This window comes from Ovis canadensis, chromosome 1, assembly GCF_042477335.2.
Source record: "Ovis canadensis isolate MfBH-ARS-UI-01 breed Bighorn chromosome 1, ARS-UI_OviCan_v2, whole genome shotgun sequence".
Taxonomy (NCBI): domain Eukaryota; kingdom Metazoa; phylum Chordata; class Mammalia; order Artiodactyla; family Bovidae; genus Ovis; species Ovis canadensis.
In genome coordinates, this window is record NC_091245.1 from 95,439,502 (window position 1) to 95,457,383 (window position 17,882).

General features: G+C 40.2%; 1 protein-coding gene across 1 annotated transcript in view; it reads left to right on the forward strand.

Moving 5' to 3' along the window:
- Positions 1–1,391: 1,391 nt before the first annotated feature.
- MAN1A2 (mannosidase alpha class 1A member 2) overlaps positions 1,392–17,882 on the forward strand; it is a 157,520-nt gene continuing 141,029 nt past the window's right edge. The window contains exon 1 of the mRNA XM_069573818.1: positions 1,392–3,150. Within this exon, the coding sequence (XP_069429919.1) occupies positions 2,849–3,150 (302 nt within the window). The 5' untranslated portion in view covers positions 1,392–2,848. The remainder of the gene's footprint in view (positions 3,151–17,882) is intronic.

The following is a 17,882-nucleotide window of genomic DNA, read 5'->3' on the forward strand; positions in this document are numbered from 1 at the left end:
GAGGCTCAGCATTAGAAACTTATTCTTAAAATTGACAGACTTTATAAAGACACATTGGGAAGGCAGGGAATTTCTTACATCTACTTTTCACAAGTGTCCAACACAAATCTCACTTTGGATTGGGCTGCAAGCCTGAATGGGTGAGAGGTGGCACATAACATTTTTATGTCTGTTTCATTTGGTGAATCAATGACAATGACTTCTTTTGTCATATGGTAGGTAGTCAGATATGCAGAACTTCTGGAAATAGTGCAGACTGGAATGTACTTTGAATTGTGCCAATGAATGAGGATTTTTTGTTTGATTTTTAGCTAAGGCTGACCTTTTGTTCCTGCCACTTAAGGGACTCCTTTCCAATTCCCAGTTATCACTAAGGATGTGTAGAGGGAATGACATTTTAATATCAAACACAATCTCAAAGTTGGAAGTAAGAGTATTTGTGTATCAGAAATTTTTTGTTCTTAATCACAACATGGGGGCTTCCCTCAGAGCTCAGTTGGTAAAGTATCCGCCTGCAATGCGGGTGACCCAGGTTCAATTCCTGGGTCGGGGAGAACCCCCTGGAACTGGCAACCCACTCCAGTATTCTTGCCTGGAGAATCTCATGTACAGAGAAGCCTGGCAGGCTACAGGCCACGGGGTCGCAAGTCAGACACGACTTAGCGACTATACCACCATCACCAAGCACAACATGGTTCTTAACACTATGGATAACAGAAATCAACTCAGGTTGCTTTTCAGGCTTAGTTTAAGCAATACTGTTGTCTTTTGGGGTTCTAGCACCTCCTCGTTCATACTTCTTATCTCTTTTGTAGGAGCGGTGGTGGTGAGGAGTGTGAAGGAGTGTGAAGATGACGGGAGAATGTCTTCCAGAAACTGGACGACGACGAGGCTGCTGTCCTGTGGGGTCATATGGACCGCTGCTGGAGACTCCTCAACCAGGACACCTAAACGAAAGGTCGCCATTTTAAACACAGAGCCAGGCACTTGGATGATGCTCAACAGAGATGACTCGAGCCTCGGGTGCCCAAAGACGTGTATAGGGGCTGCAAAGAAGTTGGAGACCCAGTCTTTAGCCCTAAGGGGTCAACGGTCCACAATTGAAGACATGATTTCCACAGAGCAAAATTAAACGTTAACCTTGGCCATCAGATCCTTTGAGTCCCAGCAACTTGATTGCAGCGAAGCCTTGGTGACCTGAACACTCCCCACCCTCGCCCCAAGCACTAGATCAGTCCCACGAGTGACGATGGCAAAGCCTGGCATGGGTGAAGTTATCACTGAAACAAGGACGGGAAACGTTCTCCCACTAAGCGCCCAGACGGCTGCTGCAGGACGCTTCCGGGGGGCGCGCCGGCGGCTGGCGGGAGGGCGGCGCTGGAGCCCGCAGCGGCGCGAGGCCGGAGCGCGGGCCGGGCGGGGCGGGGGAGGGGCGGCGGCGGGGCCGGGAGCGTGCGCGCGCACCTCACACTCCGCCGCCCGGGGACGCCCACTCGCGAGTCGCGGCCGAAGGCCGGCCCGCGCCATCCGTCCCACCCCCACACGCCGGCTCCTCTCAGGCGTGTGCCCAACGGTGAAGGCCCCCGGTTGCTCCGCGCCCTCGGGGCCTAGAGTGCCACAGGGCGAGGACCGGGCCGCAGCCCCGCACCGCGTGGACGCGCTGCCTCTCCCGCAGCCGCCGCCACCGCCAGAGAGCAGCTGCGAACGACCCGAGGCTGCGCGGCGGAGGCCCCCAAGGCGGCTGGCGGCCCCCAAGGCGGCTGGCGGCCGGGGAGGAAGGAGACGGAACTGACCTCTGCCCGCCTGAGGCGCGGCTGCTGCCGCGCGCCCGGGGCCGGCGCCGCCCCCGGGGTGAGGGAGGAATGAGCAGGCGCCTGCCCCGGGCTCTCGGACCTGAGGGCCGCGGCTCGGCTGCTTCTTACGCCTCCGAGCTGCGGAGGCTCGGTCGCCGGGCCCGGGTGCGGCGCGGTCAGCGGCGGCCTCTCTCGGGGAGTCGGCGCCGGGGTTAACTTAACCGGCCGCCGAGAGGAGGAGGAGCCGGGCGGGGGCGGTCGACGCACCTCCCCTCCCCCAGCACACGCCGGGGCTTCTCAGAGGCCGCGGAGGAGGAAGTTCCGCTCTCTGACAGACCCGAGCGGTAGCAACAGCGGCCGCGGCTGGGAGGGCGCAGGTATTTTGGACGCGAATGCCCTTCGCGCCGACTGTCGAGGGGGCAGCGTCGGAGCCTGCCCTCGGAGCCGGGGGACAGGGTCGGGAGGCGCGGGCGTAGGAGCCCTCTTTCCTGCTTTTCACCCAGCGTCGCTCTCTTGGCTTCGCGCTGAGGCGGGAGACCCCTCCTCTCGGTTGGCCGACTTCCGAAGAGCCCCTTGTTTTTCAACCACTGAGATTAAGAAATTCTCCAATCGAAGCATCAGAGGAGCCCAAGTGAACCTTCTACAACTCTGGGATCACGTCAGTCACCCTTTTGGGGCGGGAGACCACGCTGGAGCATCTCCCTGAGGTGCAGGAATGGAAGAGCCCACCTTGCATCCTTTCTGCGGTGTTGCTTGGCCGATCTACCCTTGGGAATGAAGAGGAGACTTGTAATCACCCGGTGAGGTACCGAAAGCCAGATGGCAAAAGAAAATATCACAGGACTTAAACTAGTGATCGTTTTGGGGCCACACTCGTTTCTGCATGTAATTGAATGAGCGTGAAAGAGGTACCCTATTGAAAAGCACAACAGTCCTTTAAGAGGAGAAAAATTGAATTTCCCCATTTTTGCCAAGATTCCGAAGACTGTTCAATGTATCGTACGTTTGATATAAGATGAGAACTTTATGAAATATTTTGCCCAAGAGCTTAAACGATGACTACCCCAGCGCTGCTACCCCTCTCTGGACGAAGGATACCACCGCTGAACCTGGGGCCGCCTTCGTTCCCGCATCACAGGGCTACCTTGAGACTTTCTGAGAAGTTTATCCTCCTCCTTATTCTAAGTGCCTTCATCACCCTGTGTTTTGGGGCATTCTTCTTTCTTCCAGACTCTTCAAAACACAAACGCTTTGATCTGGGTTTGGAAGATGTGTTAATTCCTCATGTAGATGCCGGCAAAGGGGCGAAACACCCTGGAATCTTCCTGATCCATGGACCAGATGAGCATAGACACAGGTTGGTTTATTTCAGAAGTTCTGGTATTAACGTTTGGCAGAGCGAGGTATGCTTTATTGCATCAGATCTGTTATTTTTTGGCAGTAAAATATAACTTTCCCTGAGTTGTGAGAGCTGAATTATGATTTCACAACTAGTTAAATAGAGAACCACAAACTGGAAGGACTCCAGAGCCCCATCCAACGTCCAGCTCCTTCCTTTTATGTCGGAGGAACATTTGTGTTCAGAGATGTTGGGTCTGATGTGAACAGTTGGGATTGGAGGTATGAAAACTTGAAGAAATAGTGAAATAGGCCATGGCTTCATTTATTAAGAAGGTGTTGCTTTGTGTCTTTGTGCCACCCTGTAAAATAGATCCATGGAATCCTGACATTCTATGGATTTGTTGTCTCTCAAAGGGCCCTCGTTCTCTGGCTGGTAGTTAACCTCAGCAGTGAAGCTTAAGCATTTTAGTAGGACAGGCACAGTAGATATATTTTGGTGCTCTGTGTGCAATCAGTTAAGTTAAAGATCTCACTGAATCTTAAGTCACTCACTTTGTGAGTCTTGTAGACAAGATTTGGTTATGTTTTTAAATATAATTTTGTTCTGACCTTTTTTTTTTCCCCCATGTGGAAGGTAGTGTGTGTCAAGTAACTCTTGAAATTTGCCTAATTAAAGGGTTCACATTCTTTCCAGTCACTAAATCTGAAGTGAGCTCTTGGAAGAATGTATCCAAATTAGGATAAAATGGGAGCTCTAGTGCTCTTTAAATCTTTTATTATATCAAAAGAAGAATCTGGGAAAGTAGTTTGCTTTGTTCAAACCTACAGTTTTGTTTTGTTCTTTTTTCCCATGCTCCATCTTTCCCCCTTTTGCTGTATTTCTTAAATTAATTTTTGAGTATGTTTAAAAAAAAAAGGCTTATATTCTGTTCTCAATTGATGTTAATCTTAACTTTTCCTCAAGCACAAAGTTTTTGAAGAACCTTGTGTTCAAATGTTATCCAAAGTTAAATACTTTAGGAATATGGACTGTTGTAATGAGAGCTGATTTTTCCTGTTTCTCAGTCTAGTTCTTTGCTTGCTGTTTCTTTGACTTTTTGGCTGAACCTTATGGAGTAGTTACTTCTAAAATTATTTCATACCATTCGTCTGTAACCAAATTAATTTGAAATTTTTCCCGTCATCTTCAACTTTTGTACTCTTTTCATTTGTTTCTTTTATTTTCTCCTTTGCTGTTTGTGACTTTGAGAAAAATCTGATGTGATCTGTGAAATACGTTGCTGAAAAATTAACACTGAAAGTACTGCTTTCCTTGAAAACCTTATTTCCCATGGTATTTATAATGATAAGTATTTTTTTTAAAAAGATGGTAAGACTGACTTCAGAGTTCTTTGAAGCCACAAATTAACATTATTTAACTCTCTTATACTTATTTGTCATATACTTAATAATTTCCTTTATATTTTAAATTTGTTTTAAAAGTTAAGAAATGTGGCACATTCTAGTTTAAAAATGTTCACATAGAAAAATTCTGTTAAGTGGAGTTTAAATTTCAAATTTGAATGAAAATACATATATGTGCAATATGTGCATTTTTTCCACATTTTAAAAATCTATTTAAATCTCTTAAAACAAGAACTCTTAAATTTATATAGCCCTAGAATACATATGCTTTTTGTTTTGTTGTACAAAACTGTTGGATTTCTGAGTTTGCAGTGAGAGATTGGTTATTGAATTCTCTTAACAAGGTATGGCGAGTGAGCCATATCTTAGGTTTTGGGTAGTAAGAGTCTGGACGACAAATCATTTATGTGAGACACTTATTCAAATCTGTTTGGTTCTTGAGTTTTGGAAAGCACGAATTGGAATAGAGTTCAGGTCTTGAGTGAAGTCACTCAGTCGTGTCCGACTCTTTGCGACCCCATAGACTGCAGCCTGCCAGGCTCCTCTGTCCATGGGCTTTTCTAGGCAATAGTAGTGGAGTGGATTGCCATTTATTATCTCTGAGCATATTTTATGTGGTAAATCAGTTTATTTTTATATTGATTGTCACCATATCTGAAAACAGTGTATAGTTATAAGTAATTTTTCTAATTTGAGCAACTAAATACATTCCAAACAATATATCATTCAAATAAACAAATTTCAATGTAAAATATGAAACATTAATGTATAAACATTAGTGTTGTTCACTGACTTGGTTGTGTCTAACTCTTTGCCACCCCATGGACTACAGCGCCAGGCTTTTCTGTCCTTCACTGTCTCCCACAGTTTGCTCAAACTCGTGTCCATTGAGCTGATGATGCCATCCAACCATCTCATCCTCTATCTGTTAAAATGCTGTCTTTCTGAATTAACATTAACATATTTAAAAGTAATTCAGGAAGATGTCATTTTAACAGATACATACAGTAACTAAGTTCATGCCTGTTTTGGATGTGGTCATAGGATCATCTTTCTTAGTTGAGAAAGTACAAATGATTTATCTTAATTTTGTGTGTGTGGAGAAGAGTGTAGGATAGAGGGATGAGGAGCCTTACTTTAATGGAGAAGTAATGGAAAATAAATCTTGGCCATTATTTCTTATTCACAGTATTTTACGGATACTTGTTGAATTGGCTTTTCTTAATTACTTAGTGTAGTAGTTTGGTGCTTAAGCTCTGGAGTCAGACTGCATGGATTCATACCCTACTTTGTCATTGATTAGATATGTGATTTGGAACAGATTTTCAAATTCTGTGTCTTAGTTGCTTCCTCTGGATTACAGATTGTTATATTGAACGAGATATAGTGCATGCAGAGTGCTCAGTGTAGTTCCTAGCATTTAGTAAATGCTCAGTAAATATTAACAATTATTATTAATAATTATATTTTGAGTATTTAAATTCTGAGTCTACTTACATGTACCTTTAAATATTGTACATGTTTCTGACAAGTTGGGTGCTGATTTATTTTTAAAGGTGCACCAGAACCTTATTATCTAAAGGAATATTTTATCATCAAATTATTTAGCAATAAATGTGTATTGCATGTCTGCTGTGTATTGGGCCCTGCTTTTATGGCACTTCCCACCTAGGGGGAGGGGTGGGAAGGGATGACAGACATTAAATGAACAAGTTTATTTTTTGGGTGTGATGAGTGTTACAAGATACATTCAGTGCTGTCAGAGCACATAATGATGTGAGTTAGCCTGTGGAGTGGGGGACAGGCAATGGGAACAGGGAAGGCTTTTTGAGGAAACTGTTCAGAAGTTTACAAGTAGGAGATTGCTAAGTCAGGTAGAGTTGTGGGGGGAAAAAGATCAAAGCAGAGAATATGCCATGTGTGAAAGCCCTAAGTAGTAGTATTGTCAAACCCAAGTTCATGTGCCTGATGCACAATGAGGCCGAACAAACGTTAAGAGTTTGGAGTGGAGAAAAGTTTACTGCAAGGGCCAAGCAAAGAGGATGGGACAACTCATGCTCCAAAGACTCAAACCGCCCGGTAATTTTCAGGGAAGAGTTCTTACAGGCAAAAGTACTGGAGAGAGGGCTGCAGGGTGTGTGACGTCCTCTTAATCTGTTGGTGGTGAGATAACAGGGTGGTGTTCTAGGAATCTGTCATCAGCCTTCTGATTGCTTGTGTTCAGCCTGAAGATACTGTCTTCCACCTGGATGGAGGCCCTAGTTCCTGTCAGAACTGGGAGATATGTGTTATATTGTTAGGCACCTCCCTGATCACTGCTGTGTTGTTTCTTTCTGCTGTTCCCTCACTTCCCTGGTTAGTAACTGAATCTGCCCTGTGGACTTAGGAAAGGTCATGGAAGTGGAAAGCCTTTTTCCTACAAACAAGGAATGGGACACAGAAAAGGGTTTTATGCCCTGGAGGGCTGTGCAGGATCGTGGTTGGTTTCAGCATTGTTGAGGATCTGAGAAATACTCTGTGTGGCTAGTATGGCTCATATAGAGATTAGTGGTGTGGGGCTAGGTGAAGAGACTAGGTGAGGAGTCATATTCGGCTTCCTTATTGTTTGAAAAGTTTGAATGAGTTGCCAGCATTGACATATGAGGGAAATTTCACACAAAGTCTGGATTTCGAATTTCTCTTGAAAAAGTAGAGGATATAGCAACAACCAAGTCTGTATTTTCAGATGGCAGTGCTCAGCTGGATCCAGGCAGCTGCTGCTCCCTCTAGAGGGGCATTGGCTCCTCATTTTATGCCACAGTTAAGTTGCCAGATAAGTAAATTTAATGAATCAATATTTAACCTGGTTGTTGTTGAGTTCGGAATCCCTAGGCAGAATTCTGGAGAGTTTTTAGTCAACTATTTTGATCTTAAGTACTGTGGGAAGTCATTGAAGAGTTTTCTTTGAAGCAAGGAACTGTCATGATCATTTAGTATTTAAACAATATAAACAATCACTTTGGTTGCAGTGTAAACACTGGGTTGGAGGGGAACAGGAGGAAATCAGTTAGGAGAGCATAGATCACAGAGAATATTGGCTTAGACCACAGTGGTGAAAGTGGAGGAGAGAAATTAGTGGAGAAAAGTACTTGATTCAAGAGACAATCAAACTGTTAAGTTACGTGGAAATTGGTGGTTGGTTGAATATGGAGTCTAAAGGAGGAGGAGGAGGTAGTCTCGCATAACTGTTTCTAAGTGACATGGTTATGGATTGCTAAGAAATATACACTATATTTAACTAATACTTTATGTAATTGATATTACATGAATTTAAGATAAAACCTATGTGTTCCCTCCCATTAAATGGTTCATAAATAATACAGAGTTTTCAAACGATATATACTTTCCAGATGATAATGACATAGAATATATCATTTGATGTTCATGATACATGTTTAGCATCTGTGATTTTAGTCATGTTTAGCATCTGTGATCTTAAAGTAACCAAAACATTTAGCTAGTGGTTATAGTATACATGAAGTATTATAAATATACACGGATATACATAAAGTATCATGTTCATAATTTGTGTACATAACAGGCCTATCTAATAAGAATTTTACTTATTAATTTTCACTTTTGACACTGACTTGTTTTATAAGTTGGCATTAATAAATGGGCTTTGTGTTTTTGTTTTTTGAAATGTTTATTTGAACTACCAATAAATTTCATCCTCCAGTCAAAATTTTGCAAGTATAAATTGAATTCTTGGGGTTGAGTGTATCTTAACTTGTGATAGTTTACTCAAAAGGAAAGATCTGGAGTCAGAAGGACTTAAAGTTGCATCTTGGTTTTACTATCTGTGTGACATTGTACTAGCGTCACTTTAAACCTGTGTTGCACAATATCGTAGTCACTAGTGTCATGTGGCTTTTGAACATGACATACGGCTAGTCCAGATTGTAGCGTGCAGTAGTGAGAGTTCCTCAAGTTTTTTATGTTATGTTTGTATTTTTGGCTTGATTCACTTTTCTGTTGCAGTAGAGATTTTATATCTCACCATCATGAGTGTAGCTTTCTTATTACCTTTCCTCATCTCGTCTCCCATGCCTCCTCTCCCTGCATCCTGTTCTTTATTTAGGGTTTAGTGCTTCTGTTTTAGAAAGGTTGCACATTTATTTTATCCTGTAAGTCCACTGGGTTTTTCCTTGTAATATATTTCCCTAATTGTCTTGTGGTTATTTTTCCTACTTCCCTGTTTTTTGGCTGTTGTTCGGTCACTCAGTTGTGTCTGACTTTTCGCGACCCTGTGGACTGCAGCATGCCAGGCTTCCCTGTCCATCACCAAATCCCTGATCTTGCTCAGACTTATGTCCATTGAGTTGGTGATGCCATCCAACCATCTTGTCTCCTTCTTCTGCCTTCAATCTTTCCCGGCATTAGGGTCTTCTCTAATGAATCGGCTCTTCACATCAGGTGGCCAAAGTATTGGAGCTTCAGCATCAGTGAGTATTCAGGACTGATTTTCTATAGGATTGACTGGTTGAATCTCCTTGCAGTCCAGGGGACTCTCAAGAATCTTCTCCAACACTGCAGTTCAAAAGCAGCAATTCTTCAGCGTCCACCTTCTTTATGGTCCAACTCTCACATCCATACGTGACTACTGGAAAAACTTTAGCTTTGACTATTTGGACCTTTGTTGGCAAAGTAATGTCTCTGCTTTTTAATATGCTGTCTAGGTTTGACATAGCTTTGCTTTCAAGGAGCAAAGGTCTTTTAATTTCATGGCTGCAGTCACCATCTGCAGTGATTTTGGAGCCCAAGAAAATAGTCTGTCACTGTTTCCATTGTTTCCCCATGTATTTGCCATGAAATGATGGGACTGGGTGCCATGATCTTCATTTTTTAATTGTTGAGTTATAAGCCAGCTTTTTCATTTTTCTTTTTCACTTTCATCAAGAGGCTCTTTAGTTCCTCTTTGCTTTCTGTCATAAGGGATGGTGTATCTGCATATCTAAGGTTATTGATATTTCTCTCAGCAGTCTTAATTCCAGCTTCTGCTTTATCCAGCCTGGCATTTCACATGATGTACTCTGCATATACGTTAAATAAGCAAGGTGACAATATATAGCCTTGACATATTCTCTTCCCACTTTGGAACCAGTCTGTTGTTCCGTGTCCTGTTCTTACTGTTGCTTCTTGAGCTGCATACGGGTTTCTCAGGAGGCAGGTCAGGTGGTCTGGTATTCCCATCTCTTGAAGAATTTTCCACAGTTTGTCGTGATCCACACAGTCAAAGACTTTAGCATAGTCAGTGAAGCAGAAGTAGATGTTCTTATGGAATTCTCTTGGTTTTTCTGTGATCCAACAGATGTTGGCAATTTGATCTCTGGTTCTTCTGTCTTTCCTAATTCCAGCTTGAACATGTGGAAGTTCATGGTTCACGTACTGTTGAACCCTGTCTTGGATAATTTTGAGCATTACTTTACTAGCGTGTGAGATGAATGCAATTGTGTGGTAATTTGAAAATTCTTTGGCAGTGCCTTTCTTTGGGATTGCAGTGAATTCTGACCTTTCCCAGTCCTGTGGCCAGTGGCTGAGTTTTCTATATTTGCTGGCATATTGAATGTAGCACTTCAACAGCATCCAGCATCATCTCTTAGGATTTAAAGTAGCTCAGCTGGAATTCCATCACCTCCACTAGCTTTGTAGTAATGCTTCCTAAGGCCCACTTCCCTTTACTCAGATGTGAATAAAGTAAGATCAGATTATACCTGACATCAATAATCTGTGGTGTATATGTCTTTGATGCTTTTTTTTTTTTTTTTTGGATCTGCTTATATATTAAGTGAATACCTGTTTGAGCTCCATAGTTGGAGGACAGAGTGATTTATATAGCTTTCAGTCTATTTTATTCTGTTCTAGTATCTTTAGTCCTCTCAACTTGTAGCACTAGAGTAGATTTTACAATTTTGGGTACAGTTGACATCATAGACAGCTACAGAGATTCTCTTACCAGCTAGAATACAGTGTTTCATTGTGCTTCCCCTATTCTCCAGGAGTTCTCTGATATAGCCTAGCTAGTTAGATAATAAGGAAAGAATTGGGAAGATACTGTGGGGAAGGCAAGTTGAACAGTGCTCTGACGACATGAAGGTTTCTATCCCATTTTATGATTAGGTCTCTGAGATAAGTTACAGTTGGGGCAGTGTAGTTTTTGACATTTTTTGTTTAATGAGTAAGATATGGTTATAAGTTACTGAAGAATTCTTCCAGATTCTGACATAATGGCTCTTATTTCTTTGATAGCCTGAGCTTTATTCTTTTCTACATCTTTCATAAGTATTAATAGTAATTTGGAAGAGACTATTTTAGGGCTGCTTACCAGATGACATTTGTGTACTCTTATTTAGAGTCTAATTTTGATCTTAAGCAAAGTGACAGTGACTTTGCTTTTACATTATAAAATCACTGCTATAAAATCAGTATGTTCTTCATTTTTCTGAGAAATGAAAAAAGAACTAGTATGGTATGATTAAAATGCAGAATGCCAGGGTGTAAGTCCTGATTTTCATGTTGGTCAGCATGTACTAGAAATTGCTTGCTGTTCAGTGCCCCAGAAGTTGAATGTTAATAAGTAAGCATTATTTATTAGATGAAGTTAAATATTTTAAGGAAATAAAATTTGTTCAAATATAGTTTATTTGCTTTAAGCTGTAATGATCATTGCAAAATTTCTTTTGGGTTTTATAACAAGTGTTTTAGGGTTATGAAATGTTTATTTACTCTTATTTATTAATATTCTTTTGATTTTTCTTACTAATGGATCAAACATACAATCTCAGAATATTCCTTCCATATTATGAATATTTACATAGACTTATGTAGCTTATTTAGTATGTAGTCTAAGATTTGATTTTGTCATCATTATTTAGTATTATAAATCTGTGCTTGAATTACTTTGATTTGCATTTAATCTTATTTTGTAATAGTGCTCTCTGATCTGTAGGTTTTTGGTTAATATTAATTTACCCATTAACATCTTAGATTGCCAATACCCAAGAATGAGTGACTTTCACTTTCACAGACAAATTTATTCCTTTACTTTTCCTGCCTTTGGGTAGTCTTTTTCCCATGTACTTTTATGTTTCTCATATATTGTCTTGATTGCATATTTACAGTCATTTGCTTACTTGTTGCTCCCAACAGAACATGGGTTCCTTGTGAACAGATGATTGTCTTTTAATTATTTTTGTCTCTCCAATGCTTAATGTTCATTTGACCCTTAATGAAAGTATATATATATTTAAATTGAATTATAGTTGATTTACAGTGTTGTGTTAGTTTCTGGTGTACAGCAAAGTGACTCCGTTTTTTATATATTCTTTTCTACTATGGTTTATTACAGTATATTGAACATAGGTCCCTGTGCTAGACAGTAGGGCCATTTTGTTTATCTGCTTTATATATATAGTAGTTTGTATCTGCTAATCCCAAACTTCTAATTTATCCCTTCCTCACCTACTTTCCCCTTTGGTAATGGTAAGTTTGGAAAACCATGTCTGTGAGTCTGTTTGATACGTAAGTTCATTTGTATCATATTTTAGATTCCACATATAAGTGATATCATATCTTTCTCTTTCTGACTTACTTCACTTGGTATGATAATCTCTAGGTCCATCCATATTGCTGCAAATGGCATTATTTCACTCTGTATTTTATGGTTTGGTAATACTCCACTTTTCCAATGAGTCAACTCTTCTCATGAGGTGGCCAAAGTACTGGAGTTTCAGCTTTAGCATCATTCCTTCCAAAGAAATCCCAGGGCTGATCTCCTTCAGAATGGACTGGTTGGATCGCCTTGCAGTCCAAGGGACTCTCAAGAGTCTTCTCCAACACCACAGTTCAAAAGCATCAATTGGGGGCAGGAGGAGAAGGGGACGACAGAGGATGAGATGTCTGGATAGCATCACTAACTCGATGGACGTGAGTCTGAGTGAACTCCGGGAGTTGGTGATGGACAGGGAGGCCTGGCGTGCTGCGATTCATGGGGTTGCAAAGAGTCGGACACGACTGAGCGACTGAACTGAACTGAATACTCCACTATGTAAATATACCACATCTTTTTTATCCATTCATCTTTTGATGGACAGTTTAGGTTGGTTCCATATTTGGCTGTTGTAAACAGTGTTATTGTGAACATAGGGGTGCGTGTATCTTTTCAAGTTGGAGTTTCATATATGCTTAGGAATGGGATTGCTGAATCATACGGCCCCTCTAGTTTTTTAAGGAACGTCCAAACTGTTCTTCATAATGGCTGCATCAGTTTACATACCCACTGACAGGGTGGGAAGTTTCCCTTTTCTCTCTTTACAACATTTGTTATTTGTAGATTTTTAAATGATGGCCATTCTGAGCAGTTTGAAGTGGTACATCATTGTAGTTTTGATTTGCATTTCTCTAATAATTAGTGATGTTGGGTGTTTTTTCATGTCTGTTGGCATCTGTATGTCTTTTGGAGAAATGTCTGTTTAGGTCATCAACCCATTTTTTGATTGGATTGTTAGATTCTGAGTTATATGTATATTTTGAGATTGAAGCCCTTGTTCATTGCATCATATGCAAATAATTTTCCCTAGTCATTAGGTAGTCTTTTAGTTTTGTTGAAGGTTTCCTTTGCTCTGCAAAAGTTTGTTAGTTTGATTGAGTCCGACTTATTTTTGCTTTTATTTCGATCTCCTTGGGAGACTGACTTAAGAAAACTTTGGTACAATTTATGTCAGAAAATGCTTTTCCTGTGTCCTTTTATAGGAGTTTTATGGTGTTATGTGTTATGTTTAAGTCTTTAAGCCATTTTGAGTTTGTATGGTGTGAAGATGTGTTCAAATTTCATTGATTTACATGCAGTTGTACATCTTTTCCAGTATCGCTTCCTGAAGAGACTATCATCTCTGTTGTATTTTCTTGTCTCCTTTGTTGAAAATTAATTGACCAGAGGTATGTAGATTTATTTCTGGGCTTTCTGTTTTGTTCCATTGATCCATATTGTCTGTTTTTTGTGCGAATACCATGCTTTTTCCCACCATTTTGGCCGCACCACCTGGCATGTGGGATCTTAGTTCCCCAACCAGGGACTGAACCCTGTCACGGCAATAAAAGCACTGAGTCCTAACCACTGGACTGCCAGGAAATTTCCAATACCACCCTGTTTTGATTGCTATGGTTTTGTAGTATTGTCGGAAGTCTAGGAGACTTATGCCTCCAGCTTTATTCTTTTTCCTCAGGATTGCCTTGGTAATTCTGAGTTTTCCATGGTTCCATATAGATTTTAGGATTCTTTGTTCTAGTTCCATGAAAAAGTCATGGATCATTTGATAGGGACCGTATTAAATCTGTAGATTGCTTTGGGTTGTATGGCCATTTTAACAGTACTAATTCTTCCAGTCCAAAAGCATGGGATAGTTTTCCATTTTTTTTAATCATCTTCAGTTTCCTTTATCAATGTTTTATAGTTCTCAGCGTATAAATCTTTCTCCAGTTTGGTCAGGCTTATTCTTAAGTGTGTGTATGTATATATATATATATATATATATGCAATTTTAAAAGGTATTGCTTTTTACTTTTCTTTTCTGATATTTCATTGTTAGTTTAAAGAAACTGATTTCTATATATTAATGTTGCATCCTGTTCCCTTGCTGAATTTATTAGTGCTAGTAGTTTTATTGTTGAGTCTTTAAGATTTTCTGTATATAGTATCATCTCATCTGCATATGATGAGAATTTTACCTGTTCTCTTCCAAGGGATACCTTTGTTTTTATTGTCTGATTGCTATGACTAAACTTCTGATACTAGAAGTGGGCATCTTTGTTTTACCCTAGATTTTAGCAGGAAGCCTTTCAGCTTTTCACTTGAATATTAACTGTAGATTTGTCATAGAAGAAAGAGTTAGTAACTCGGTCATGTCTGACTCTTTGTGGCCCCATGGTCTATCCATGGAATTCTCCAGACAAGAATACTGGAGTGAGTTGCCATTTCCTTCTCCAGGGGATCTTCCTGACTCAGGGATCAAACCCAGGTCTCCTGCACTGCAAGCAGATTCTTTACCATCTGAGCTACCAGGGAAGTCTAGATTTGTCATAAATATATTGAGAATGTTGAGAATGTATCTCAACATAATAAATGCTATTTAAATTTGTCATAAATAGCATTTATTATGTTGAGACACATTCTGTTTTTTTAAAAATAAATTTATTTATTTTAATTGGAGGTTAATTACTTTACAATATTGTATTGGTTTTGCCATATATCAACATGAATCCACCACAGGTATACACGTGTTCCCCATCCTGAACCTACCTCCCTCCTCCCTCCTCATACCATCCCTCTGGGTCGTCTCAGTGCACCAGCACCAAGCATCCAGTATCATGCATCAAACCTGGACTGGCTATTCATTTCATATATGATATTATACATGTTTCAATGCCATTCTCTCAAATCATCCCACCCTTGCCCTCTCCCACAGAGTCCAAAAGACTGTTCTATACATCTGTGTCTCTTTTGCTGCCTTGCATATAGGGTTATCGTTACCATCTTTCTAAATTCCATATATATGCGTTAGTATACTGTATTGGTGTTTTTTGTTCTGGCTTGCTTCACTCTGTATAATAGGCTCCAGTTTCATCCACCTCACTAGAACTGATTCAAATGTATTCTTTTTAATGGCTGGGTAATACTCCATTGTGTATATGTACCACAGCTTTCTTATCCATTCATCTGCTGATAGACATCTAGGTTGCTTCCATGTCCTGGCTATTATAAACAGTGCTGCGATGAACATTGGGGTACATGTGTCTCTTTCAGTTCTGGTTTCCTCGGTGCGTATGCCCAGCAGTGGGATTGCTGGGTCATAAGGCATTTCTATTTCCAGTTTTTTAGGAATCTCCACACTGTTCTCCAAAGTGGCTGTACTAGTTTGCATTCCCACCAACAGTGTAAGAGGGTTCCCTTTTCTCCACACCCTCTCCAGCATATATTGCTTGTAGACTTTTGGATCGCAGCCATTCTGACTGGCGTGAAATGGTACCTCATTGTGTCTTTGATTTGCATTTCACTGATAATGAGTGATGTTGAGCATCTTTTCATGTGTTTGTTAGCCATCTGTAGTCTTCTTTAGAGAAATGTCTATTTAGTTCTTTGGCCCATTTTTTGATTGGGTTGTTTATTTTTCTGGAATTGAGCTGCAGGAGTTGCTTGTATATTTTTGAGATTAGTTGTTTGTCAGTTGCTTCATTTGCTATCATTTTCTTCCATTCGGAAGGCTGTCTTTCGCCTTGCTTATGGTTTCCTTTGTTGTGCAGAAGCTTTTAAGTTTAATTAGGTCCCATTTGTTTACTTTGCTTTTATTTCCAATATTCTGGGAGGTGGGTCATAGAGGATCCTGCTGTGATGTATATCGGAGAGTGTTTTGCCTATGTTCTCCTCTAGGAGTTTTACAGTTTCTGGTCTTATATTTAGATCTTTAATCCATTTTGAGTTTATTTTTGTGTATGGTGTTAGAAAGTGTTCTAGTTTCATTCTTTTACAAGTGGTTGACCAGTTTTCCCAGCACCACTTGTTAAAGAGATTGTCTTTTCTCCATTGTATATTCTTGCCTCCTTTGTCAAAGATAAGGTGTCCAGAGGTGCATGGATTTATCTCCAGGCTTTCTATTTTGTTCCATTGATCTATATTTCTGTCTTTGTGCCAGTACCATACTGTCTTGATGACTGTGGCTTTGTAGTAGAGCCTGAAGTCAGGCAGGTTGATTCCTCCAGTTCCATTCTTCTTTCTCAAGATTGCTTTGGCTATTCGAGGTTTTTTGTATTTCCATACAAATTGTGAAATTATTTGTCCTAGTTCTGTGAAAAATACCATTGGTAGCTTGATAGGGATTGCATTGAATCTATATACTGCTTTGGGTGGTATACTCATTTTCACTATATTGATTCTTCTGATCTATGAACATGGTATATTTCTCCATCTATTAGTGTCCTCTTTGATTTCTTTCACCAGTGTTTTATAGTTTTCTATATATAGGTCTTTAGCTTCTTTAGGTAGATATATTCCTAAGTATTTTATTCTTTTCGTTGCAATGGTGAATGGAATTGTTTCCTTAATTTCTCTTTCTATTTTCTCATTATTAGTGTATAGAAATGCAAGGGATTTCTGTGTGTTGATTTTATATCCTGCCACTTCACTATATTCATTGATTAGCTCTAGTAATTTTCTGGTGGAGTCTTTAGGGTTTTCTATGTAGAGGATCATGTTATCTGCAAACAGTGAGAGTTTTACTTCTTTCCAACTTGGATTCCTTTTATTTCTTTTTCTGCTCTGATTGCTGTGGCCAAAACTTCCAAAACTATGTTGAATAGTAGCGGTGAGAGTGGGCACCCTTGTCTTGTTCCTGACTTTAGGGGAAATGCTTTCAATTTTTCACCATTGAGGATAATGTTTGCTGTGGGTTTGTCATATATAGCTTTTATTATGTTGAGGTATGTTCCTTCTATTCCTGCTTTCTGGAGAGTTTTTATCATAAATGGATGTTGAATTTTGTCAAAGGCCTTCTCTGCATCTATTGAGATAATCATATGGCTTTTATTTTTCAATTTGTTAATGTGGTGAATTACATTGATTGATTTGCAGATATTGAAGAATCCTTGCATCCCTGGGATAAAGCCACTTGGTCATGGTGTATGATCTTTTTAATGTGTTGTTGGAGTCTGATTGCTAGAATTTTGTTAAGGATTTTTGCATCTATGTTCATCAGTGATATTGGCCTGTAGTTTTTTTTTGAGTGTGGCATCTTTGTCATGTTTTGGTATTAGGGTGATGGTGGCCTCATAGAATGAGTTTGGAAGTTTACCTTCCTCTGCAGTTTTCTGGAAGAGTTTGAGTAGGATAGGTGTTAGCTCTTCTGTAAATTTTTGGTGGACTTCAGCTGTGAAGCCGTCTGGTCCTGGGCTTTTGTTTGCTGGAAGATTTCTGATTACAGTTTCAATTTCCGTGCTTGTGATGGGTCTGTTAAGATTTTCTATTTCTTCCTGGTTCAGTTTTGGAAAGTTGTAGTTTTCTAAGAATTTGTCCATTTCTTCCACGTTGTCCATTTTATTGGCATATAATTGCTGATAATAGTCTCTTATGATCCTTCGTATTTCTGTGCTGTCTGTTGTGATCTCTCCATTTTCATTTCTAATTTTATTGATTTGATTTTTCTTCCTTTGCTTCTTGATGAGTCTGGCTAATGGTTTGTCAAATTTATTTGTCCTTTCCAAGAACCAGCTTTTGGCTTTGTTGAGTTTTGCTATGGTCTCTTTTGTTTGTTTTGC